The sequence below is a fragment of the Aythya ferina genome, assembly GCF_964211825.1.
Source record: "Aythya ferina genome assembly, chromosome: 2".
NCBI lineage: Eukaryota > Metazoa > Chordata > Aves > Anseriformes > Anatidae > Aythya > Aythya ferina.
In genome coordinates, this window is record NC_140297.1 from 125,104,105 (window position 1) to 125,130,166 (window position 26,062).

General features: G+C 37.0%; 1 protein-coding gene across 5 annotated transcripts; it reads right to left on the reverse strand.

Moving 5' to 3' along the window:
- Positions 1 to 648: 648 nt before the first annotated feature.
- PPP1R42 (protein phosphatase 1 regulatory subunit 42) lies at positions 649 to 21,796 on the reverse strand. 5 transcript variants are annotated; one of them, XM_084512124.1, is made up of 9 exons: positions 21,675 to 21,796; positions 20,577 to 20,791; positions 18,197 to 18,363; positions 17,691 to 17,829; positions 15,444 to 15,560; positions 10,660 to 10,777; positions 9,225 to 9,353; positions 7,325 to 7,472; positions 649 to 806 (listed from the first exon to the last, which is right to left on the reverse strand). In XM_084512124.1, the coding sequence occupies exons 2-8, from the start codon at positions 20,703 to 20,705 to the stop codon at positions 7,342 to 7,344; spliced, it is 930 nt and encodes a 309-aa protein (XP_084368250.1). In that variant the 5' UTR covers positions 20,706 to 20,791; positions 21,675 to 21,796; the 3' UTR covers positions 649 to 806; positions 7,325 to 7,341. The 5 variants fall into 5 exon arrangements, with proteins under 5 accessions (XP_084368250.1, XP_084368251.1, XP_084368252.1 ...); XM_084512125.1 differs by lacking the exon at positions 21,675 to 21,796 and adding an exon at positions 21,424 to 21,542; XM_084512126.1 differs by lacking the exon at positions 21,675 to 21,796 and adding an exon at positions 21,023 to 21,393.
- Positions 21,797 to 26,062: the final 4,266 nt, after the last annotated feature.

Genomic DNA, 26,062 nt, shown 5'->3' on the forward strand with positions numbered 1-26,062 from the left:
CCAGGGGCTATTTACAGCCCATTCTTTCCTTATCTGCACATCTGGATTTTCCTATATCCGAAGTCTTGAGCTTCATTTAATTACTCAAACTAATGCAAAGCAGCCAAACTCAAGTCCCAGCTACTTAAAGCAGAATTCGAAGTCAAATTCATTTGTAATATTCCCAACCCCAAAATTCATCAGTACAGGTCTCATTAATGTCACTGAGCCTTCTTTTCAAACTACTCCACATCATTTACTAGAAAGTGGAAAAATTAAAATGGTGGAAAATATATTTTACAGATCTTGTACAGATCTTCTCCAAAATCATGTCCTAATAGCTCCTTTCTTCTTGCAGTACGAGACCATTAGCATGCCTCTTCATAATTATTAAGAGCATCCTACACAGAAGGAACCAGCCTCGTGACCTCACTCAGGTCACAAACCAGGTAAGACAGTAGCTAAAAACAACTCCTTTTTTGAGGAAGTTTAAGGAAAAGGCAACCAGTTTAGCCAACCAAGTGCTAATATTTTTACATGCTTATAACACAAAACATTGCTTCTAAATAAATGGGCCGACGCCTCATATTGTGGAATGGTCTTAAAAGGCAGTGTTAAGTTCAACTTCATCTTGTCTGGTTTTAAGATTAGAAAGACACAAATTACATATCCAAAGAGATGCCAATACCTTTCTTTTTAAGTTTTGAGGAAGAAAAAAAGAAGAAAACAAAACAAAAAAAAAAATAATGACTGACTCTGTGCATCCTGTAACTTCTGGCTCTTAGAATTCAGCTGAGTTTTGCCATTACTTCAGGCTCTTCTTCAACCTACATGAGAGAGATCAGAGAAGACAGATCAGATCTTCATGCCAGAACCACACCAAAGTCACTACAGCTCCTGTCTTCATCAACATGTCTCAGGACCACTCAACAAACTTTCTACAAGTTTGCAAACACTGTTACCAAAAGCTGCAGATGAAAAATGAACAAAGTATGGATGGACTTTCCCTCTGGTGAGGAGATCAGGTGATGCAGTGAAAGCCCTTTTATTTTTCAATCCCAAACTTGAGGGCAGATCAATCTGAATTGGCATTATTTGCTGATATGGGGTATTACACACACCCGTAATACAAAATCAATCAGCTTTTTCCACATGCAAACAGCACAAAGTGGTGATAGTTAACAATACTGGCACATAAACCTGTACCAAATACTGTTAATTTTCAAGTTCCACAAGAAATCTTACTAATAGTCAAAGCAATTTCTCATATCAATGAAATCAGATAAGACTCAGTCTTTTATTCCAAAACATTTTACTACAAACTCTGTGTAACTGATTATACCCAACCTTACTGGACATGTAATCAGTGATTAATATGATACTGTAGCATACTAGCTCTCTGAGAAAGAAAGATCGTATTGTTCCAAATCTCTTTCTGAATTAAAATATTAGTCTATTGTATGAATCATTTCACAGCTGGCTCTGTTTTGTCTTGGTTTTGATGCAGCAATTAATTCTGCTCAGAATTAAGAGAACAGAAAGATACAGTTATTTCTGGAGTCTCTGGTTACAGTGTTATTTGAGATCAAGAGAGACTCAAATACATCTTTTTTTAGTAGTGAACCCTAAAATCCTTCAAGGCCAGGTGACTTAACAAAATAAAAACATTTTTTGTTTGTTTGTTCCAATCAAAGCAGAATGTATTGGTTAGTCACAACATCTATCACATAGTGCCAGTAAATAAGCAGGTTCCCATATTCATTGATTCCCTTCAGAGCTCGGTTAGTCAGGGTAGGCACTTTGCACAATACACCATGATAAAAAGTCATAAGAAAAACAAGGGAGAGTTTTCCTTATCTCCTTACCTTCTGACTTGCAGTGACACACTGTCATAGCTTTAGCTGGAACGGAGTTACTTTTCTTCACAGGGGCTCACAAAATGCTGTGCTTTGGGTTTTTGATCAGAACAGTGGTGATAACACACCGATGTTTTTAGCTGTTGCAGAGCAGGCTTGCACTGAGCATTTTTCAGCCCCTTGTGCTGCCCTGCCAGCGAGGAGGCTGGGGGTGCACCAGGAGCTGGGAGGGGACACAGCCAGGACAGCTTTGCCTAGGGAACTGGCCTTATGGGAACTGGCCCATGAGTTCTCACACTTTTATCTTCCCGATTCTCTCCCCCATCGCACCAGGGAAGTGAGAGAGCAGCTGGGTGGCACTGGGCTGCCTGCGGGGTTAAGCCACAACACAATCCTATGCTAAACGATCTGAGTCCTCATCCTGAAAAATCACCGTGTGCGTCTTCAACACTGACTCCGCTTACTAGCCGTGTGTAGTTTTTTTTTCCTTCTGCCCCAATGTCAAGAGTGTGGGATTGCGTGGCTTTTTTAACTGTATCACGGGCAGTTCTCTGCACTGCCTTCTACCCACATATGCTAAGAAATACAAGGCATTAAATTAACTAATAACACCTGAAAGACAAATACGCAAAGATATGAGGTTTTATTTTACCATCCTTTGTTCCTGAAACAGGTTTGATAGAGCCATTTGAGACATAGAACTCATGTTAAAGTCGCTGGATAGCCCTCTGTATGTGCATTCTGCTTAAAAAGAAAATCCAGAAGCACCCAGGTAATTTCTGGACCTACTGCTGCCTGACAAGTTGCACGTGCCCTTTGGTCTTCTGAGTTCTGGGGGTAACACACCTCCTGCAAGAGGTGCCAGGCGAATGCAAGCAACTGTGCTCCTGCCAGCGTGCCAAGTAGCAGGCACACCCCTCCCGACATGAATGTGCCTGTAGGATATCGGGGCATCCAGACACGGAGAGGTGTGCGTGGTCCAGCTGGCAATCAGCTCCTGAGGAGATGCACGCTCTCTCTCAGCTGTTTGAGAAAGGATTTGTTCTTTTCAAAGACTCAGTGGGTCTCTCAGCGCATTCTGTACTGCATGAAGTGTTCTGTACTGCATCTAAGGATCATTTTCCTCTTCCCCAGTTGTGGGCACAGCCAGCAGCACAGGGAGCTGGAGCGAGGGAGCACAGGCAGAGGAAAGAATGGCCATTTCCAAATCAGCAGCCTCTAGGTAAGCAGAACTCATGGCCAAGAAGGGATGCCTTTTATCACTGCGATGCGGAATGCTGTGGCAGTGCTAGGTACTGCAGGTTTAGTGTACATAAAAACTGCTTTTTTGGAATTACCTCTCCCGAAATTTAAGCTTAGGCAGAAGATAATGGCATTTTATAAAATTTTGCATGCTTTTATTGATATGGCTAACTTTTGCCTTCTAAACCCATCAGGAATTAATTATTATGGGCCGAATCACTCAGCACCACATTCAGCCAAACCGTAAACATGGATACAGAAAGTACCATGAAGGTATGCCATACTGTAACATTAATTATGGTCCTACAAATGCACTTACCTTTGAAGGTACTGCACATCCTCCAGAAAAAGGCAAGCAACCACCAAATTGGCTGAATTGCCCCCTGAAACCTTGCAGGAACCACAGGAATGAGAATCTACGTATACCTGCTCTCCGTTCAAATAGCTCTGCCTCAGCAACACATTTCAGAACTTCATCTATTCCTCTTTTAACTTCAACTTACCTTGCATTACGCTGACTCCCCTCATATCCCATCTCATGGCTCTCACGTCCCATCGATGGCAAGAAAATTCCTCCCATTTCTCGTCCCCAGCCTTCATAATTAATTGCTGATTGATACTTTCTAGACCTCCCTAAGAAGATGTTTACATTTTTCCTTCAACGCCACCACCAAGGAAAGGCAGTGAGATGGGATGTAGCTGCTGCAAAAGGCACTCCAGGCCTGTTGAAAACATGCTCTCAGCTCTGCCAAACTGCTCCAGCTGCAATTGCCAAATATTTAACGCACCTAATTCTGAATAGGGTTGGAGTGCTTGCAGGCAATTCAGTGGCCAGATGCAGCTCTGGGATGTAGAACTAAAATTTCCCTTATTTTTATCTTAACTCTGTATTTCCCCTTTTTTTCCTGAAGCCAAGGCTGAAGATATTCTTTGAGTGTTCAAAAGTTTGCTGATATCGATATTCAGTAAGAGAATGATATTTAAGGTTGTTGGAGGTACTGTTCCCTTCCCTCCCCCTCTGTAATATGAATTAAATGTATCTTTGGAAGTTATGCTTTGGGTACACGATCATTATAATCTCAGTACAAGCCCTTTCCCCAAAAACTGTGATGAAATAGGCCTTAACAATCCTATTTATTGTATCGTCAGTCAGGTTTATATAAACTAAAGCCCAATACGCACGTAGAACATGCACGTTCTTACCTGTTATTGACTATACATGTAATTTACTCTGTATACATTTCAGGTCACACAAATCATCTTTAGGCATTTATAAATATCTAATAAATAAAATAAATAAATAAAACGGTGATAAGAGCACCTGCCTGAGAGCTAAGAAGATGCAGACTTAAGGAGAAGGAGAACTAACACTGCCACCTAACAGGTTCTTCCCCTTTGAACGAGAACTCTACGGTATGTACGGGGTGGCTCCGAGTGTGGCTTATGTTTAATTTAGTTGGCCCAATCCAGGGGAGGTGTTACGTGCTGACTGTATCATTTAAATATATTCCCATATTTCCACTTACATACCATACACTGGGGAGACAAAAGGTGACTTTCCCACCAAATTCTGAATTGCAAACCTATTACAATATTTAACTTAATAAGCAAGGAAGTGTGGGCAGAAAGTGCTGGTTACAGTTTAAGCTTACAACATCAGAATTTCAACAACTTCTCTACTCAGGGAAAATTAATAACAGTGTTTCCCATTGGAAGGTATTAGGTGTCTTTAAAATAGTTAAGTTATTTGTTTTCTTTTAATTACTTCCTGCCAATATCTGTAAGTGTTCAAAACTAACTTCTAAAATCCAATATGAAATTGCTATTGTTTTTATATCATCAAAAAAGAAAGATTAATGACACATTTCAGTAATCCAGTAATAACTGGCTTTTTTCATTGTTCAAGCTCTATGTAATCCTCAGTGGATCTTAGATGTAGGTTAAAAAGGTATTTAATGCCTGTTTTTCAGTTGCCAAGGGTCAAACATCACCTAGCTTGTATAAAGAAAGAGGAAACATCTGTTGAAATAATTTATTTGACTAACACAGAGGGTAGGATTAAAATTCACTGATTTCTTTGGTCTGATACTGAATTTCAATTAAACAATGTAAGTATTTGTTCGGTTTGACAAAATTGCCTTGGCTTTACATGTGGGCACATTTATGCATGTCACTAATTACTGGATCTGACTAGGGAATACCGTGATTTGCGATTACTTCATATCTGCATACTCTCTGAGAAAGAGTATTCTTGTATTTTGACTTGATTCTTTTTCCCAGAAATATTTTAAAAAATTCACAAACCTTTCACAAATTCCCAAGACTCTTCAGTTTCCATGGAATTCCACTAGTAACAAGATTAAAGTATGTCTTAAGGTCAGTGATTACACATGGACTTGTGATGTACAGCAACCTTTAGCATCCAAGATAAAAGTCCTGTTTATAACACTCATTTTTGAAAATAATAAATGCATGTCATCTGACTCTGGTTCCTTATAATCTTTACGTGAATCAAAGCTGAATCTTCAAGACTAATTGTGAAAATATTTCTTCTTTTACATCGCTATTTATATATTCATTTACATTTGCAAATTAAATAAAGACAGACATTTTATTCCAATCATGGAAGATTCAATCTTTGCCTTTCTAGGGTCAGCAGGAATTTTAACAGGCCAGGACAGTACTCCAGCTTCTTAATAGGTGATTTTGTGTTATTTTTTTTCAGGCAAAGAAGCTCCACAATTGAACAGCTTTTTAACATAATAGAGTCGACTCAGAATGCTTTGTTTAAAGGGGGATAGCAGAAGATCTTTCATTGAAGAAAATAACTCGGAGGTGCTGTACACACATGTTCCATTTTTGTTAGGACTAAGGGACATGGTAAGTGAAAAGCTTAGTTTCATTCAGCCTGGATCAAAAGACAAAATGCTAATAAAGATGAAGTGCAGGCTGACAGAACACTTGAGTGCATTAAGCTCATTTTAGCATTGAATTCCTGCAATTCTTGTTTTGAAACTTCTCCACTGCTACGTACCTTCTCTGCAGCAGGAAGAAAAATAATCAAGAATGGGCACATTTGTGAATTCAGTTTCTTTTTAGGACAGAATATATCTATTGCCTTATGAAGAGCAAAAATAACAATTCTAAAGGGATTTGTAATTCCTTTTCCCTTCTCAAAGGAAAGGCAGAACAAATCAGTAGGGACAAAAGAAAAAGGAATGGAAAGGGATCAGTTGATAAAGAAAAAAATAGTGTTAAATGTTGCTCAATTAAATTTTCCAACCTACTAATAAATTCTGATTTGAATGTAAAATACAATGCTACGTTTAATAATTTAGTTACGAAATAATAGCTCTGTCAGTTGAATTTATTTATTTTACCTACAACATTGCTTTATTTTATTTTATTTTATTTTATTTTATTTTATTTTATTTTATTTTATTTTATTTTATTTTATTTTATTTTATTATGTTTCTTTGTTAGCCAGTAGAGCTGATAAGTAACAAGAGTTAATAGTAATATAAGTAGTATTAAAAGTCTGGAAGGAGTGGTGTTAGATCCCACATACTGATCTAAACAAAAACACTACTACTGCAGGTTACACTGTTAAAACGATAGGTCCCAAACTGTAAATCCCTATTTGGAGATTTTATTCCCACAGTTGCATGAGAGCTCACAAGGATGCTGATATGAATAAGGAATACATATGCTAAACTCCAAATTGTTTAAGCTCATCTAATGTCTGAATGTCTGTAAGGCACAGACATCAGATTTCCTCTCTTGATTATCTTGATGGTCTTAAGCTGATGCTACAGGAAAACACCAATCAAGTACATAATACGCTGGAACATGTCCATTAGAAATAAGCTACAATAATGAGAAGCAATGGTTTCTCCTTCGGCGTATCGCTGTGTGCACAGTATCAGCCTTCACCAACGTTGCTGACAGTGACTGTACTTTCAAGAATTAACATCATTTTACCTTTGTTGAAGATGACAATCAAAGTTATACGACAAACTAGTAACACTGAAGTAAGGTTATTACCATCACCTACTCTGCTACACACTAAAATCTATTCTGTCTTTTACGAAACAAAGCCAACAAACATGACATCATTTTAAAAAGAAAAAAAAAAAAAAGAAAAAAAAAAAAGATTTCAGATGAAATTCTACCTTCATGTACTTGTTTTCCAACTGACTCAGCACGAACTGTACAAGCAATCACCAACAGCACAGTGAGGAACATACCTGAGTTTTCCTCTGATTTATTTTTTTTCCGTGGTTCTTGGCAGAGGTTCTCGTCTGCGCATCTCGGACAAAATTAAAAAATTTGGTTTTTGTTTCAGAGATGGACTGTAGTAAAAGGGAACAATAGGATACAGTGTTTCAAAGCCAGCTGCAGAAACCAAAGAAAAAAGAATTCAGTATTCCAAGTCAAACCATATCTATTTTAATATTCAGGAGGACTGGTCACAGGTTCTTATTACATAAGGTTAACATCTTATTTATTGCATAAAACAGTACAATAAGACTTAGAGTACAGTACCACAAATCTGATAATTGAGAATGGAAAGAACACTTCATAGGAAACTATGGGAAGTGCTGCAAACACTGACGAAGTTTAATATTCAAGCAGATATTCAGTCAGAGTATTGCAAGTGAGTTTACTTCTCTTTTCATTTCTCTTTAATCTTATCTAATAATAACCAGAAGTAATTGCAGTTAAATAACAGTCATTAAAATATTACATTGCAAACACAAAATAGTCTTTTATCTTTTAACACTGATACAACTCTTTATGCTTTACTGCCTGTAAAATAATTATTTGCTCTGACGAGAGATTATAAAAGCAAAGACCAAACTAAAAGCCTTTTGACTTTCACTGGTTTATAAACCCCATGGGTATGAACCCATCACAGCAGACAAAAAGAATAACACATCTCTAGGTGATCAGGTAAAGCAGGACAGTTTTATCCAACAGAACCAAGAAATGGAGATAAATAAATCAGAATTCCTACAAGTTAAATGTCTTTAGTCTCACAAAAAGAACAACAACAAAGAGAGAATCCACACAGTGCTTTTCAGTTACCATAAATGACTGGCATGAACATGAACAGCATTATCTCAAAGGGAATAACTTCAATTCCATAGCACCTCCCCATATTCAGAAGACAGAATATTACTTTCAGAACCACTGTGGTTCACATACAGCTTCCAAGCATTGAGCAGACTGCAGCTTTCTTGGGTCTCAGACTGACAGGCTGAGCACTTTTCCTTCCATGTCTTCAAAATGAACTGATCTTCATGAGATTTCATGAAATAATAATTTGAGATGATATGGTTACAATGAACGTGCTTTCTCTTGCAAATTATGTATTGCAGTTTATCTTGGGAAAACTAGAGCGTAACTGTCACCAATTTTATTTTATAAGTATGGTTATTCAGATCATTTTGAGTAATTTGAAGTCTAACGTCTGTTTCCAGATCCTGCAAGACGGCAAGACATGCTGTTAAATCATTTATGTTTTAATCTGCAGCTAACTCAATTACAACAACAACCTCCACCCCACCTCACACCAATTTTTTAAAGACCCTAAAGTTTACTTCAGGTACTGTTTGCATTTCAAAGCTCATTCGTTTTCCCACTTCAGGAACCTGCTGCCTATTCTTTTAGGTTTAAGGCTTTTTTTCTCAGATATTTCTTCTTCCCAAGGTTAAAACTTTTACTTCTGCTAGCCATGTATCTTGTAAACGTCTTTCACAGGATTGGCAATATAAACTGATGAAATAGGTATCAACAAAGAGTTTTTTAAAAAGTCTGATGTATTTCATTCCAGAATGCTCCCCCCCCCCCCTTTTTTCAGATATGCAAAGCAATCATGGGTATAGGGTATTTACAAACATCCAAAACATACTTGCTGCTCCTTTCCATAATTCTGGGCAGCTGCAGTGGTGAACCAAAAAAATCCATTAACTAGCACTAAAATTAAATTTTACGTTGGAAAAATCCAGTTGCTACTCGTGTGTTTTTGTCTTACCACCAGTAAAAGTCTCATTTCTACTATATTTACTGTTAGCTGCTATTTCAGAGTTTCTATAATATTGCAAAGTATTGCAAAGTCATGAAGTAATTGATTAGTTTGCTTACAAAAATGTTGATAGTCTGCGGGTTCATTTGTCATTCTTCCTCTGCTTTTTTTCCTGGCAGCTTTGGAGGCTTTCCAATTCATTAGGAACTGTCTTTCCATTTCTTTAATTTCCTTCCCATCAAGGAATTCTGTCAAAGGGAAGAGAACATTTTCTGTGATACCAGAGGTTAACTAAAAGGCTGAACACAACTGTATGCAATTTGTATTTGCTCTCTTCAAATCTTTTTGCTCTTTTTAATCTTTTGCTAAAAACATAATAATAATAAAAAAAAAATCCAGTGATACATTACAACTTGGTACTCACATTTAAATTAGCTGCAAGAGGGAGTTGACATGTCTTAACTACAAAAGAAATGACCTATTATTTTTATAGCTTTCAAGGGAAATATACATATTTATATTCAGTAAAGTTCTGAAGAAACAGCATGATCTTACACAAGATATATCCTGAAATTCAGGATACGAGCAAGCCTGTGTAGCTTGGTAAAGAAGGAATCCTACTGATCACGAAGACAGACAGATTTGTCTCTCTAAGATTAACTTTACTCACTTTGATGCCATGAGGCTTATGTTCTACATTGCCTCAGTTGCATCTGCATTTTTGAGTCAGACCAAAACAAATACCTCATTTGGACACAGATCTAGATTGCATTAGTACTCTCTAAGACCCTGTTATTTTTATTGTGCAGATTGTCTCTTCCTTTCTATTAATAGTCAATGCTTTGTACTCTCAGAAAAAAAGAAAAACGAATTCTGTAATTACTACTTAAAAGGTGCCCCCTCTATCCAAAAAAGTAAAAAGTGAGCAGGTATTTTTTGACTTTTTTCTACAGTATGAGTACTTGCATACCGAATACTAAGTTGCTTCCTTTTATGCTCAAATTGTCTGCATCACAGATAATAAGCTGCATCAAATAAACTACATCACAGGAAGGTTAAGATACATTTGAAACATAAGTGTTAAAAGGCTGTTACGATGAAGGACAAATGTTATATAGCAGGAATTCGACCGCAGTAAGGTATGAACTGAACAACTGTCACTGTACAACTAAAACACCTACGTAACTCCTATGGGCTGACAGAGGGGCAGACTAAAACTGTCTTTGAAAAATCAGTTTCACATCTGGAATATGAACACACAAAGAAAATCGTACTGTTTTATAACAACCTCACTAATCACCTATTACTAAAACTAATGTTTACTATGACTACAAGCAAAAGCTGAGTAATAAACTTTGTGCAGTTGATGACACAAAGAGTTTTAGCTACATTACTTGTACGTAAAGTAAAAATTTATCATTTGACGTAAATATGTATGACAGTAATTGTGTTTACAGACAGTGCAATTCAAGAATGGATAATGGGTCAGTTATTTTATAAAAGAGTACGGGTTATGAGTGGGGTTTGGGGTTGGCTGCTGGTTTTATTTTTTACCTAACGTTTGAGACTGTACAACAATCCTGTCCCTGTACTTTGGTTTGTGGCAGATGGGGTTTCCTGCAAGATCCATCCTGCGTAGCTTTGGCCATTTGTTTAATACAGCCTCCAAATCCTGCAATTAATACAAGAACAGAACGCTGCGATTATTTTTCCCTCGCCAGCATAGAATTCAATAGTAACGTAATTTGTTCAGTCAGGCCCAAATCCTGCATACAGAAGTAACTTGAGTGAGACCATTCATATACTTTAATTAAGAATGTGCATTTTCAAATAGAGTGGCGTATAGCATTCCCTCAATATATCACAATTGCACAGAAGAAACAGTGATGCAGTTGGAAAACTCTTTCCTTTTAAGGATACAGTAATGCCAGCTATGGAAAAGTACTACTGCAGTCCCACCTGTAAGCACCTAAAACAGAAGAATCACCACCTGAAAGCTTGTATGATATATAATGTCTCTTAATGCATCCCCATGGGCTCACAGAGCCCTCAGAGTATCACAGCGACCAACTAGATTTTGAAAAATTTGTGGAAGAATAAATATTTTACAAAGAATGGTGTATATAAAAAAACATAAGCTAAGGTAGATTGCATCTCTATTTACACATATGAAAAATTGTATTTTACAGAAGGAATGGTAACCCCCAGCCTACAGTAACTGTGGGTGGTCAGTTATAGCATTGGCCCAAATAGTGAAATTTTTGAAATATACCTTTCTCCATCTGGGTTTCTGTCTGGTTACCCAAGGGCAGTATGACCCAGATGAAACTTCCTCTGTCTTTTAAGCACAATAAATTCAAGCTAAAAGGATGCAAAGCTTAGCAGATAGGTCCATTCTACTCAGATACCCTACCTTCTGAAATAGATTATTTTCAAAATTTCACTTAATTGTTGTTCTTGTTATGCTTCCTTATATGTGTGAAAAGCTTAAGCAAGGATTCAAAACAATCTGCATGAATGCAAGGGAAGAGACAATTTATTTATGTTGTACAGTTATAATAATTTGAAAATAAAAATCTACTGATTGTGATCTGATAGAGTCTAACTTGTGAAGTCTACAGAACTTTGTAGCTTGACACCAACAATTATATTTATAGCAATGTAGATATCTCTTAGCTCCTTCAAATCTAGGAAATCACGTGGCTAACGTGAGCATGGAGAATTCTGGTTTTAGGCTAGGCCATTAAAAACAAAATAAGATTTTGCAATTGTATTTATTTATTCTTACCTGGCCATTCAAGCATTGTTTTTGAAATCTCTAACACGTTCTGGATTTCACTAGAAATAGATTTTTTCAAGTAATAGTTTTGGAATACAAAATTGTCTACTACTGAAATAAAATGTATACAGTTTAACTTTGATGAATGCATACAAAGAGTCCTGTAGATTTTTGTTAGCTGTTACTTACTTGATAAATGACCCAGAACATGCTTACTCCAGTGTATGTTTATCTAAGAGCACACTAATCCTTTGCTGAAATATGATTACCCTTTCGATACGCTCTAGTTGTTCATTGCCTTCCTGTCTCTAATAAAGTGCTTTCACTTCCCAGCCTTTCAATAAGCTGTACTAAAGGGACCAGACACTCTTCTGGGCAGTCTCCGTTTGATAAATGATCATGTCATGCTATCACTTTGAGGTCTGCTACAAAATACCGACGAGCAAATTATATTCCATCTATGGGGGGGAGAGGGGGAAGGGCAAGTGCCTTAGCAGGCAGCTGGGGTGCTGGCAATAATGTTCTTACCAATTAATGATGGCCGTTTACGAATTGGTGTTTGACCAGTATGCTGCAGTTTTTATCGGAAAAGTCTACTCCAACTGCCCTAACTACATCTACAGACAGCAATTTGTCACCAGTTTGACTGCCTGTCATAATCTGTTTGAGAAAATCTATACTTTCTCTCTTGTTCCTGACTCAATTCTGAAGTGAACGAATTCATCTTTTGTGATATCCTCTTGTCATAATCAATACTGGGCAGAGGTTGAATAAATTAAAGACTTAGGAAATACAGATTTTCATAGGTATTTCTAGCTATATTTTCACTATCTATCTATCTATCTATCCATCCATCCATCCAAACACTCACATAAGTAATAATCTTCCCAAACCTAACGTGTAGTATTTATGTACACACATATACATACACTCTGGCCTTCTGTAAACAGGAATAGTTTATTAGGAATAGCTTTGAAAAAAAAAATTCCCCTTAGTATTCCTACCTAAATATACAAAGGCCTAGAAGTCCTCATGAAACTAACTGAAGTAAACAAGAAGCTCAGGGAGATAAAATAATTGCAGTAGCAAGCAACAGAAAACAAAGAAAAGCCAATTCTATTAAAATTGATTATATTCTTGATAACTGGCATAACATTTTTTTAACTTGTGGTAGCTAGTCACAGTCAGTTATTTTGTATGAAGTGGGGAAAATTACTTAATTTCTGTTCTGTCTACTGTTCAGACTACATTATATAAACTTCAGTCATGTGAAACAAGGTCATATGCCTTGATGTCTGTTAATTATGCTAACAATTCCCTGAATTAGCCAGAACCTTAAGTGCCTGAATTTACTAGCCCTAATTTTCTACTATGCTGAAATCAGCATAGAATCACTGAAAATTGAGGGAGCATGGTTTTGATTTTTTTTAAATAAATATGTGAAAAAAATGAGATAAATGTTTAAATATAAAGTAAAAATACTAATTATACAGAAGTGAAGAAAAGTGAGGAAAAGTGTTTCACTCATTTGTTAGGGTTTCACATTTCCCTCTTTTGCACAGATTCCATTTTATTCCTGCATGCCATCTACGTCTGCTACACAGATCACTGCTGTGAGCATCCCTGCTAAGATCTGGGTGGCTCCTCTACAGCTTCCGTCCCGCTGGGTGCAGCAGAGCTGCAGACTTGCCACTGCTCCTCTGTTTTGTGGTACCACCGTGGTTTCAATGCCAAAAATTCCTGGGGATGTTCTTGATGGCAGTGATGGGATAGTGGGGATAGGAAAACAGGGGATTTAGAGCCTTTGGCATGCAGAGGAGGTGTATTTCGGAGTTTTGAAAACACAGCAGCAAGAGAGAGGGGTATGCAGGCAGATTGTGTCGGAATGAAAGAGCCTTTGCTGCAAGCAACAAGCTCAGCCTGTAGAAGCTATTAAGTGCGTGTAGTACAATTGTACTACACGCACTTAATAGTTTTTTTTTTCTTCCAACTATCACATTTGTAGATTAATGTAAGCCAAGGAATCATGAAATTCAGGAGTGCAAAAAAAATGAAACATACTCAAAACTTCTCTCAACTATTTTTTTACAGTTAGTGAATGTATAAGAGCATTCTCTTGGTAGCTGTTCAGTATAAGTTAAAGCATTTAACCAGAGAGAAAATTGGCATTAAAAAAAAAACAAAACTTTGCATGGCCTACTGCTTATTCAATGCTTTTTTAATTTAAATAAGAATTTGTATGTGTAATAACTAGATGTACTAGTATCTCTGAAACAGTAAATGTAGCTGGCAAGCTGGATATCCAGCTGTGTTACCCTGTGTGTTTGTCACATTTAATACGGTCATTAATTTTAAAGGTCTCAAAGAACATGAATAGAAATACTCTACCTGCTCCATATTTTCAAAGTTTGGAGATTGTTTATAGAAAACACAGGACAATCTCTTTCAAAATTTATCACAGCTTGATCCAAGTGTAACTGATAGCAGGAGCAGCAAATAACTCAAATGCTAACTACGTAATTTTCCAAAAGCTGTGACCTTATAACACAGAAATTTAATGTCTAATTGATTTGGAAAAATATTAATTCTTGCCTATCTGATGATAGAATAATGAAATGCAATAATTAACTAAATACGATACACACAGTTACTGAATAATGCAGTCTTTTTATCCACTTATTCTGTTTCAGAAGATACCGTTTTTTTCCCTCTGAGACACTGAAAATTCTGTCTTTAAACTGGCAACCTCATTCTTAGTAACAATCACTTGTTTGGCTATGACAATCTTCTTTAAGATCATCACAACTGAAGTCTCTTGTACTTAAGGAAGAAACAAAGCCACTGTACTAAGCTTTCATTTGGATAGACTCATTTTTGAGAGGAGTCCTTTTCGAAAGACTACCTATTTTAAAAAGCTTTCAGTTATTTTGATGTAGCCAACACATTCAATATGGTTTTAATTATCTAGCATAAGCCTACATGAATTGTACTTCTATATGAATTCAGTCACAACCACCAGCCAGAGACACAGCTTGAAATACAAGACATTAATAATGCTCTACTAAGAAAAAAAAAAGAATGCATCATTCATCATTTTTGAATATTAAAATATAAAAAAAATAAGGGTCCAAATAAAGTCTATTGACTTTATTTGCTAAATTATGCACTAGAGCACTAAAATCTCCTCCCTAGCAAACAGAACTGCCAAATTCAATATATAAGGCATTACATGTTCTAAGAAGTTGTAACCATACTTGTTTTAATGATTACCAACCAATAAAAGTTAACTTTTTCTAAAGAAACAGAATGTACTCAGTTGATAGATGCATGCACAACTGCTCTTTGCATAGGATTACAGGACATTCGGACATCCTAGATAAATGGTTCTCTATTTTTAATCTCAACGAGATATTTGGATGAGAAAAGCATACTCGGAAAGTCAGAGGTTCAGTAACTGTAGAAGTAAAGTTTATTTTTACTCATCTTTATTGTGATAAAGATGAGTTTGACTATTGTTTTAATCATCCATACTAAATAGTACAAATATTGATTTTAGTACCTTCATATGTTGAAGTTGATTGTCAGCTGCTCTAAGATATGAAAGATTTTCCAGAACTGCCAGCTCTTCTAATTCATCAATGTTGTTATTGCTGATATTCAACACAGACAAGGATTTCTGGAGGAAAAAAAAAGCAGAACATTTTTTCATGCCATGCATGACTCAATTGTAAATTTTTGCAGAAAGTTCTTAACAGGCAAGTGAATGAAGCAAAAATGCATAAATGCAACTACCTCATACACATTGTTTTCTGTTGACTTTGCATCTTGTCTTAAAATGCTGCTCATTTTGATTTTGAAGTCAACCCAAAGTAAGATTATTTCTCTTTATTTATTATTTCTACTACTTCAGGAATTCTTAACAAATGCAGATTTTTTTTTTTCCTAAACACGTTCAAATGCTTTCCAGAGTTTTGCAAGTGTTGCTAACTTTATGTTTGAAGTAGGTAACAGACACAGAAATTGACTGTTTTTTCCATGGCTACATCTGAACCACCTAGAGCTCAAAGCCATATCTGATACCCATGTAGTCTCATTTAACAGCTGGACTATCCTGTTACTCATTCAGGCTTGATACTGCCAACTTCGCTGTATACATCTCTCTATTCTTTGCCCCTTCTTTGGAACAGTAGTGAGTCACATAATGCACTTTTGCCTTTGCTAACAGGCAATAGTTACAGAGATCTTTACATTCTAGATAAGAAGTAAATGTGTTTCAGGTATTTATCTCAGGAAATACCTAATGTAGTTTCACATAAAAGCAACAAGAAGCTTGTATCTCCAGAAGATGAAAAAGAGCACCTAATCCAGTGAGTTTCGAATTATACCAGGTATAGTACTTACTGTTGGTTAGAAAATGTCTGTTTCAGCAATATATATCCGGAAACATAACCCTCTTCTAAAATCTGAGCTACAAACAAGATCTGCCCTTCAGACAATATCATCCTGATATACGTAGTGTAACGAGTTCCTCAGACAAATGATTCAGGATATTGTCATTAGCAAAACATTTGCTCATAGTACACTGAGAACTACATGCCCCTATGTTTCTGGCCCAAAACAGGAGAAGATGACAAAGTAAGAAGTGATGTCTTAAAAAGGGACAGATAAGCACCTACAGGGTTAAAATAGAATGTTTTCACATGTAGCTTTTAAAAAGGTGTTACATGGTCAAGGATGAAAAGTGTTTCTCAAAACAAAACAAAAACAGAACAACCCTCCTCCCTCCCCCAAACTTAAACAAAAGCTAGGAAGAACAAAATGCTCCTGAGTCTGAGCCAGGATGCTGCAAAACACTGAAGAGTATGAGTTACCATGCTGGGAAAATTGCAGCTGTATAATCTCTCTCCTTTCATCATCTCTCCAGTATAGAGGGAACAAAATAAAAGTGCTGTCACAGGAATGGCCCATTTCTCTTAGAGGAAAATAGCAATACATGTCTTGGGTTAATTCTTTTCAAACCAGCATGAATTACATCTAGGTAAAATGTTTATGATACACACATGAAAAGAAGTCACTTCTCAGTGAGCATTCTTTGTTCATCTTCACAAAACAGATCATCAAGCTCTGACTGCATTGGGAGATGCAGCAAGATGATTTTTATTGGAGTATAAAACTACAAACATTAGTAAATAAAGTCTACTTTTTTTTTTTTTTTTTTTTTTTTTTTAACTTCAACAATACATTTGATGTTTACTGAGCAATTAGCATGTTGACTAAAGCTGACTTTCCTGAAATCTTGGCATACTACAACAGAAAAACAGCAAAACTAGAACTGAATGCTTCAGATTGTGCTCTCAATATCCCCCCCAAAAGCTGTTTGCACCCTTTTTTGCCATTGCATTCTCTAGAGAAATGAAAAAGGTGGTGAATAAATTAATGTGGCAATCAAATCAGAGAAGCATCAATAAACTAATTAATTACAAACTAAGTAGACTAAAATAATTTATTCTGATAAATTCCTACCCCTTTTTTTTTTTGTTTATTCATATTTTGTTGGGGTAGTGCATCCATACATTTCCTTACTTCCTCTTTATTCCATCCTTCATAGAAAAAATAAATGAAGTTGTTAGAATCTGCTGGACTCCCTGCTCATATTACAACTGGGATGGGAGTCCCTTGGTAGAATTTTTAAGGCTGCTACCAATTAGCAGGAAAAGAATACACACAATGATCAAGTCCTAATTACTTCTCCTAAAAATACTACCTATTGATTAACAGCCCATTGAAAACCTCAAAATGTACTTACTGCCAAGGACCTAAGAGATCTTGGATCAAAGAGGAGCTTTTCACCAAGGGGGAGATGTTGACTTTCAATATGCAGCTCCCTTATCTCTTGTAATTTATCCAAGCCCTCTACTACAGTGATGTAGTTACCCCCCAAATACCTGAAAAATTGAACCCAAAATAGATTTAACATTATTTGAGTGTAAAAGTGAACACAAGTCTTCAAAATACTTAAAAAATAAGCACAACATGCAAGTAGATCATACAGCTGACAGATCAAAGTCTGTTTTAGAAATTTTGTGTATTGATTCTATTATTATTAAATAGCTGAGAAAAGGAAAACAGTTTAAATGTCAGTAAGTATGTAAAGATGTTATTACTTCACTCATTATATCACGAACACTTCATTAAAAATTATTTGAAATGTGAAATTTAACAATTTAAGGGACATTAAAGGCTACATAATTTTTGAATTTCTTAGTCTAATAACTATCCTTTTACCAGTAAAATACATTATTTTCAACTTACAGTTTTTCAAGGTTTTTCAGTGACGAGAGATTTTCTATACATGAAATACAATTGTTTTGAAGGTAAAGGTGTGTTATATTTGAAGCAAAGCCCAAGTTCTGGATTTGACTGATTTGGTTATCGTATAAATACAGAACTCTAAGATTTCTACACAAAGAGATATCACCCTGAAATTAAAACACAGAACAAAACAACAAATTAGTGCTATAAAAAGTGTACTTACTACCTGCTTCTGGAAGCTGTTGATTATTTTTATGTTTAAGTTCCACTGTGTTATTTATACATTTTCATCTTTAACAAACACTTTAAACAATAGTTATCCTAGAAAGAATGACTTAGAGTCAATAATAATCTCTGGCATAGATTTATGACAGAAATCTGTCATTACTGTTCTGCTGTGCAGAAGCTGAGGATTACAGCAGAGGATCAGCAGGTAGATCACATTCTGTGTGACTTCATTCCCTTCCCTGCCTTCATCTGAATGATTACAGAAAAGCCCAATTGTTAGTGGAATTGTTTCCATCAAACCTCAGTGATGTAACGAAAACCATTTCTTGGCAAAGGAAAAATGATTCCTACAAAAACTTTCACATCAATGTATTTTCATGTATTTCTGATTCTAAGATTTCACTCAAATGTCAAGTTTCTTTCTAAGTATCCTTCTTAAATAAACAAAAAATAGCATGTTTTTATAAGGGTTTCTCTAAAACTTCTCTATGGCATCTGATGAACGAGTACTAATCGAATAGACTGATCAAATTAACAATGCACTATGCCTAGGAGTGAGCTGAATAAAACCATTTGCTTGCATGGGTGTGTTCCCATGGAACAAGGTATGTAAATCTTCACTGAAATCACACTTTTGTCTTTTAAACAGAAAATCATTACACACAACAATTCAGTTTTTTGGCGCTCAGCAATTTCAAAATGTGCTCGGTATCTTCTTGAGGGAATTTGAATTAACTCGGGACTTACTGAAACCTTATAAATTTCACACTGTTAAGCTCAGAAGGTGGACTGGGTTAAATCTGCAGGCTTAGTCTTTGAAAATAAAAAAGGTCATGGATTATTTTGTAAATGAGTAAGCTCCAGGGAGCAATTAAAAAATGTAGATTTTAACTTCTCTGATTTGAAAAAGCCATTGCACCAGTCCAAATCCGTTAACCTCACTTGGTTTATATCCTGTTCCTGAACTTGCCTTTCCTTTTTCAGACTTCCCCTGAAATCTCAGGAATAAACCACAGACAGATTGAAAATATTTTGCTGCAAATTAATAACTCTTTGTAAAATTACCAAGAATGGAAAAAAATATGGCATTAGAGAAAATAAGCATTGCACTTAATAGAATGTAATATTATTATTACATCCTCAAAAAAAAATCTGATCTGCAAAATTACTATTTCTTTACATCTCCCTTTATTTCACACTCTATGTTTTTTTTATAAATGTAAGCATCAATAAATACAAATCTTTAAATAAAAAAAATAAACTGTTGCTGATAATTTATTTATTTATTTATTTTTAATTTTTAAGCTCATCCCTAAAGTCTCCAAAAGCACTACAGCTAGATTTCAGTGTGGCTAGAGCACTGCCTTCAAAGTCCTGCACCTACTGATTCAGTAGCAACAACCTGGCTGTGTTCAGTGGCTAAAGAGGTAAGCAAGCAGAGCTATTATTTGTATACTGGTGATTTCCTGAAAGGCCCTTTACAATGTAACAACTGTATAAAATAATCAAAATAGCAAATTGTTTACTTTTTTTAGACCTGCAAATTTCGATAATAGCTCTGTGAATTACTGCAATAACATTTCACTTTAACACTTCAGTTCACCTCTTTCTTGTATCATTGCTTACATGGATTTTCTGTTTTTTAATGAAAGGCAAAAAAATAATGCACTGATAATAATCTTTCTTGTCTGCCACATAGTTGAATATATTTCTACAGCTTCCAGTAGGTAAAATATTTCAACAAGATTTTTGCAACAGAAATAAAAAAGTGTCAGGTCAAGAAATAATTTATTATTAATGAGTAATAATATTGTTGGAGTTATAGTCACTTGCTTTGATGTTTTATATAAAAATTTACAGCTAAAAAGTTGTTTACGTGTTTCAGATGCATCTGCATTTAAAATCAATTTATTCACTTTTAGGTACAAGCAGTTTGTTACAAAATAACACCACTTTAAGCAGTGTATGGTGAAGCATGTTTCCACACAAATAGGCTTAACTGCAAATAAATATAAATGTTAAAAAACATGTAACTGCTGCAAAATATAAACTTTGCTTGCAAGTCTTCACAACTACAAGCAACTCATCAGAAGAGTAACAACAAAACATTTGAATAGACAGGTTAAAAGGAATAAAGCGAAATAAATCTTACAATTGCATCTATATTTTTATCTGATAAGTTCAGATGAGTTGTTTTTCGCAGGTACTGTCCGAAGTCCTCTTCTTTGCGATTCTTGTGACAGACGTTTTTAGCAATTAGGTCTGTTGTTAATTGAACCATAATTCCGTAATAGGCCAAACTGCTCTACCTCTTTTAATATCACTAAGCGTATTCCATGTGCTCTTCCACGTAGCTTTATAAAATGCCTTAAAAACAAAAGCAAAATGTTACACTTTGCTCCCCAGGTCCTAAGCAAAGCTGATGTATATCCTTCAAGTCTGACATTTCCCAACTCTTTTTGCTTACCATGACACATCTGTGTAGTGTTTGCTGCTTATAAAAACCTCACCTTTATTGCTGCATTTTTTTTCAAACTTTTAGTGTATTCAATAGCATTTAAATGCAACATTGTGATATTTGTTGTTTCAATGTTGTACCTTATTCTTTGTCTTTTTCACGTGGAAACCTGAGCACAGTGATCCAGGGAAGTAATTCTCCTACATAACTAATTAATGGCAGCTGGGGAGCTGATAACTAGATAAAATCCACAGAGCTGCTTGTGGCAAGTTTTACAGGGCTGTGACAACTTGGAGGAGCGGGGTTGGGGAGGGAAGGCAAGACATGCGTTTTGAGCTGGCTGTGTTGAAGTCTGAGGATGAAAACACCACAAGGAAGGGAATTTGACCAGGCAGTACAAACAGGCTATTTTTTTTTTGGCCAGTGCATGATACAGCCCCCCCCTCCCCCATCAGTGCTATCAAAACAACTGAGGAGGGAGCAAAAAGCACCCAAACACTGATCTCATGCAGCTACATAAACCAAGGCACGGAGAACCCACCTTATCAGGATTACACTGAGGAGAAACTGAGGAAAAGCGAAGATTAAAACCGTATAGCCGGAAGAAACTTCCTTCCTCCCTCAGCAAGGCTGAAGCTCAGCAGCCCCCCCCCTCCCCCCGATTCACGCGCAAAATAGATACTTATATTTTTTTATATAAAGGTGATTTTTTTTATATAAAGGGAGAGCAGAAAGAACATAATTTCGTTTTATTGGGAAGTGCACTTCTTGTTTATTTAATCACGAAAATACCTCCCGGAGCCTTTCCGTAGACCGGCTCCCAGCAGCAGCGGGGGTGGGCGCTCCGTGAGGGCTCGGGCCGGGCCGGGCCGGTTGCCACGGCAACGCAACGCCAACAGCGTAAGGCGGGGGGGCCTGTCCAGCCGCCCGCCCTCGCCACCCAATCAGCGGCGGGGAGCGCGGCTGCGCAGCCGCCAGGGCGCCGACGCTGTTTGCGTAACGGCTGTGGGCAGCGGGGCTGAGGGGGGCGATGGTGGCGGGGTGCTGGTTCTGTCAGCGGGGTCCCAGTGGCCAGGAGGTTGTCCAGAGGAGAAAGTGGAAGCCCTGAAACCCGTTAAAATAAATGAACGTTAAACAGTATCACTGTAAAGAGCTCGTTGCCTTGCTAGCTTTTTAATAAGACTGTGGGCACGTAGGTTTTGGTTAGCTGCAGGTTTTCCATCTGGTGTTGCCCCTTCTTGCTGTGTGTCAGCCGCTTCTTGCGAGCACAAATTCCTGGCAACAGCAAAGCTAAACTTGAGGGTTTTTTTCCCCACCATGCGTAAATGTGATAGACTGAATACCATACTTTGCATAATCATTTGATTAGAAAAAGGTTGGGTAATGTTTAATAATGCGCTTTTCCAATGAGGAAACGTATTTTTTTTAAACATACCAATCTTTTTGGTGCCTATTTTAATGAACTAGTTACCTGCTGATGACACTAAATCTGGTACATGATGCACCAGAAGGCTGTACTGCCATCCATGGCAGCCTCAACAGGAACCTCATAAAGTTCAACAAGAAGTGTAAAGTTCAGGCATCAGCACATGCAGGGGCTTTGCACAAAAGGCCCTGGGTGTCCTGGTGTGCACCAAGTTGAACATGAAGCAGCAGCGATGTGCCCTTGCCCCAGAGAAGGCTAAGGGTATTCTGGGCTGTGTTAGTGTTGCCAGCAGGTGGAGGGAGGGGATCCTTCCCCTGTTCAGTGGAGCCCAGTGACAGGACAAGAGGCAATGGGCACAAACTGGAACATGGGAGGTTCCTTCTGAACATCAGAAAACATTTTTTCACTGTGTGGGTGACAGAGCACTGGCACAGGTTGCCCACAGAGGTTGTGGAGTCTCCCTCCTTGGAGATCTCCAAAAGCCATTTGGTCATGGTCGTGGGCAGGCAGCTTTAGGTGGCCCAGCTGAGCAGCAGCATTGGACCAGATGGCCTCCAGAGGCCCCTTCCAATCTTAACCAGTCAGTGATTCTACAAAACAAGCATATAAATAACTAACTGTAAGTCAAAAAAATGTATACAAGTTGTGCAGCCGTTGGATTGGAACATAAAAGTGCATCAGTTGAAGTCAGTGGCAAAATCTATTGCTTCCAATGCAACCAAGACTAGGACTTTATTTCTCTTACATGTTGTAAAGAGCAAGCGTGTTTTACTTTGACCTTTGTTAGAAATGCAAACAAGGTATAAAGAGTCCTGTCCTTCCAACCTGGAATTTCCTATATCCTTCTTTCAGAGGACAAGAAAGATCACAAGATGCCCTTATTTCAGCAGTGGAATCCAAACCGAGCATGCCCTGGAGCTGCTTGTTCTGGGAAATGTTTCTGTTAAAAAAGTACTTTAATATTATGAAAGTTAATTTTGGACTTAGTCTGGTCTCCCTCATAGCTGTAGATTTTGCAGGTGTCTAGGACTGTCTGCTAGTAATTTGATTTAAATGCAGACAAAGCTATGAGAAGTTTCGGAGAGAATATTTATTCATTAAGATCTGAAGTAGGATTCTCATCTAGTGGCATGGAGTATTAAACAATCATCTGTGTACTCTCAGTATGGCAGTAATTTGGCCAAGTACAAGAAGTCCTTGTCTTCAAAACAGCTTTTGGAAATACCTGTATAAAATCATAGATGGCTGTAATTCTCACAATTCTGGATTGGAACATTGAACTGAAATTTATTTCTATGGACATAAAACACCTTAAGAGTCTTCTTTGCATAAACCCAACCCAATTCCCTGTGCTAGGCAAGTTTGAGAAGCACTAGTTTTGAGCTCTTTCCCCGCAGTGCCTTCTTCTTAGCATCCTTCCAGTGGAGGTTACATGATCTTCATTGGGTAGTTGTCATTAATTGATTCTATTCCTTTCATGATCTAATTTCTGTTTGGGATTGGATAACAATTTTGTTCATACCGACTCCTGATATCAACAGAACTGTGCGAGCCTAAGCAAAACCTAGGCTAAGAGAGAAAAATTCTGAAGTGACTAAAAGTGATTTCTTCTAGAAAGACAGGCTGAGGGAGTTGAGGTTGCTCAGCCCGGAGAAGAGAAGGTTCTGGAGAGAACTTACAGCAGCCTTCCAGTACCTACAGGAAAGCTGGGGAGGGACTCTCTGTCAGGGGGTTGGTGGCAGGACAAGGAGGAATAGCTTTAAACTGAAAGAGGGGAGGTTTAGATGAGATGTTAGGAGGAAATTCTTCTCTCAGAGGGTGGTGAGGCACTGGCACAGGCTTCCCAGAGAAGCTGTGGATGCCCCATCCCTGGAGGTGCTCAAGGCCAGGCTGGATGGGGCTTTAGGCAGCCTGGTCTGGTGAGAGGTGTCCCTGCCCATGGCGGGGGGTTGGAACTGGGTGATCTTTAAGGTCCCTTCCAACCCAAATCATTTTATGTTTCTATGAAATGAAACAGATTGCTGTTACAAAAAGGTTCTGAAATGATTCCTGCAAATACAACAAAAATAAAATTAAAAGAGGTCCAACACCAGCATTAAAATATATTAGAGCCTGGAAGTAAAAATGAAGTTGTTAGAAAACTATCTTTGTTATAAGCATCTTTATGATGCTTACTGTGGGTCTTTATAAACACTGTATCTTACCTCCAGCAGAGACTACAATGTTGATTTGGGAAATGCAAGATTCAGTCTCCAAACATCAGCAAAACAAATGAAAATGTCCTTTTAGTTTTCCACCATAGAGAAAATAGCCATTAATTGTGCTGTAAATTTAGCACCAGACAGAGCTGAAGAAGATAACAGATTTCCAAATATTGTTATGAAGTTTGGTAGATAAATTAGGAAGAGAAAGTAAAACTTACTATATGCTGCTAATATTCAGAACAGTCAGAAGATGTACTGGTATCTCAGCATTGTTTTGTCAAACACTGTAAAGCAAGTGAACGTGAGTATTCACACAGTCTTTGTTCTTAAAGAGCTGTAAGATGTTATCTACATATTACTTGTCCCTGGCTTTTATATAAATATTTGTGTTAAATCATTTTGGCCACTTTGAGATTTTTACCTAATTGTCATAGGATTTTTTTTTAAAAAGGAAAAGGTAGATGTTCCACCAAAAAAAAAAAAAAAAAAAAAAAGTATAATGAGGAGCTGGTTTGGTGTTTGTATCACAATAAAAAATGCACAAATCTCACTTAAGGGAATATTTGCTGATTTAGTACCTCCACATTTCTCCAATTATATCTGCAGTTTTGTGGGACTCGGACTGACAATATCTTCCTTATGAACAGGTTAAAAATACAAGCTTAATTCTAACCTCCAGTGATGTGTAAGTGAATGCAACTTGCCTCCAGCTGGAGAAAAAAAATCAGATGGTTGTAATTACCAAAGATTGCATGCCATTAGATGCAGGCACATAAATTAATTTCAGTTTTTAATAAAGTAATGCCACGGCAGCTATACACAAGCCCTAAGGTAACTGTGTCTAAAGCAAACAGAGAAATTCACACAGGAAATGATGGACAAATTGCATAGGAGTTGAATGCATGTTTCAGCTGAAAATTAAGAGTTCCTAAAACAATATATTTATAATCCTCTCAAAGGGCTTAAGCACTTCCTATCCAAGATAATCTAAACAGACAAACTATGCAAAATAGAATAAATATTCTTTGCTAACAGTATTTTTGAGAATTGAGGTGGTTAATATCAGGCAAACTGGAGATGTGGTGATGTTTTTTAGTACATGAAATGATAATACTTGCATATCCTTGTTCATCTGTGTTTTTAAAAGGCTAACGATCAGTCTCATTATTTCATGGAGAGGAAAACAGACACTTGCTCTGGCAAAAACGCTTTGCTAAAGTTTATGCAATCCCGGTTTGTGAGAAGTCAGGAAGAAAACCCAATTCTCCCGAGATGGAGTCCTGTGACCTATCCAGTGGACCATGCTACTTCCCAGAATACTGTAGTTTTCAGAAAGCCCTGTATGAAGCAATTTTTCATAATTAAAAACAAACCAAACGTCACAGCAAATATTTCATATGTTAGAAGTTTCATCTGAAGGTCAACATTAACGTTCCTAAATTACATATTTCCTTATGGATATTATTCCTAGGCTCTGAAAAGTAAAACTACAGCTCATAAAAAATACACCCTGAGGAACAAGTTACTTCATTAATTCCTTAAAGGTTTAG

What these genes read in the sequence shown, in the direction of transcription:
- PPP1R42 (XM_084512124.1), bottom strand. Translation starts at nt 20,705, where the DNA reads ATGGTTCAATTAACAACAGACCTAATTGCTAAAAACGTCTGTCACAAG. An exon ending in CTGAAAAACCTTGAAAAACT is followed by an intron (nt 17,830 to 18,196) that starts GTAAGTTGAAAA and finishes TCAATTTTTCAG; the next exon opens with GTATTTGGGGGGTAACTACA. An exon ending in TGTACAGTCTCAAACGTTAG is followed by an intron (nt 9,354 to 10,659) that starts GTAAAAAATAAA and finishes TCCCTTTGACAG; the next exon opens with AATTCCTTGATGGGAAGGAA.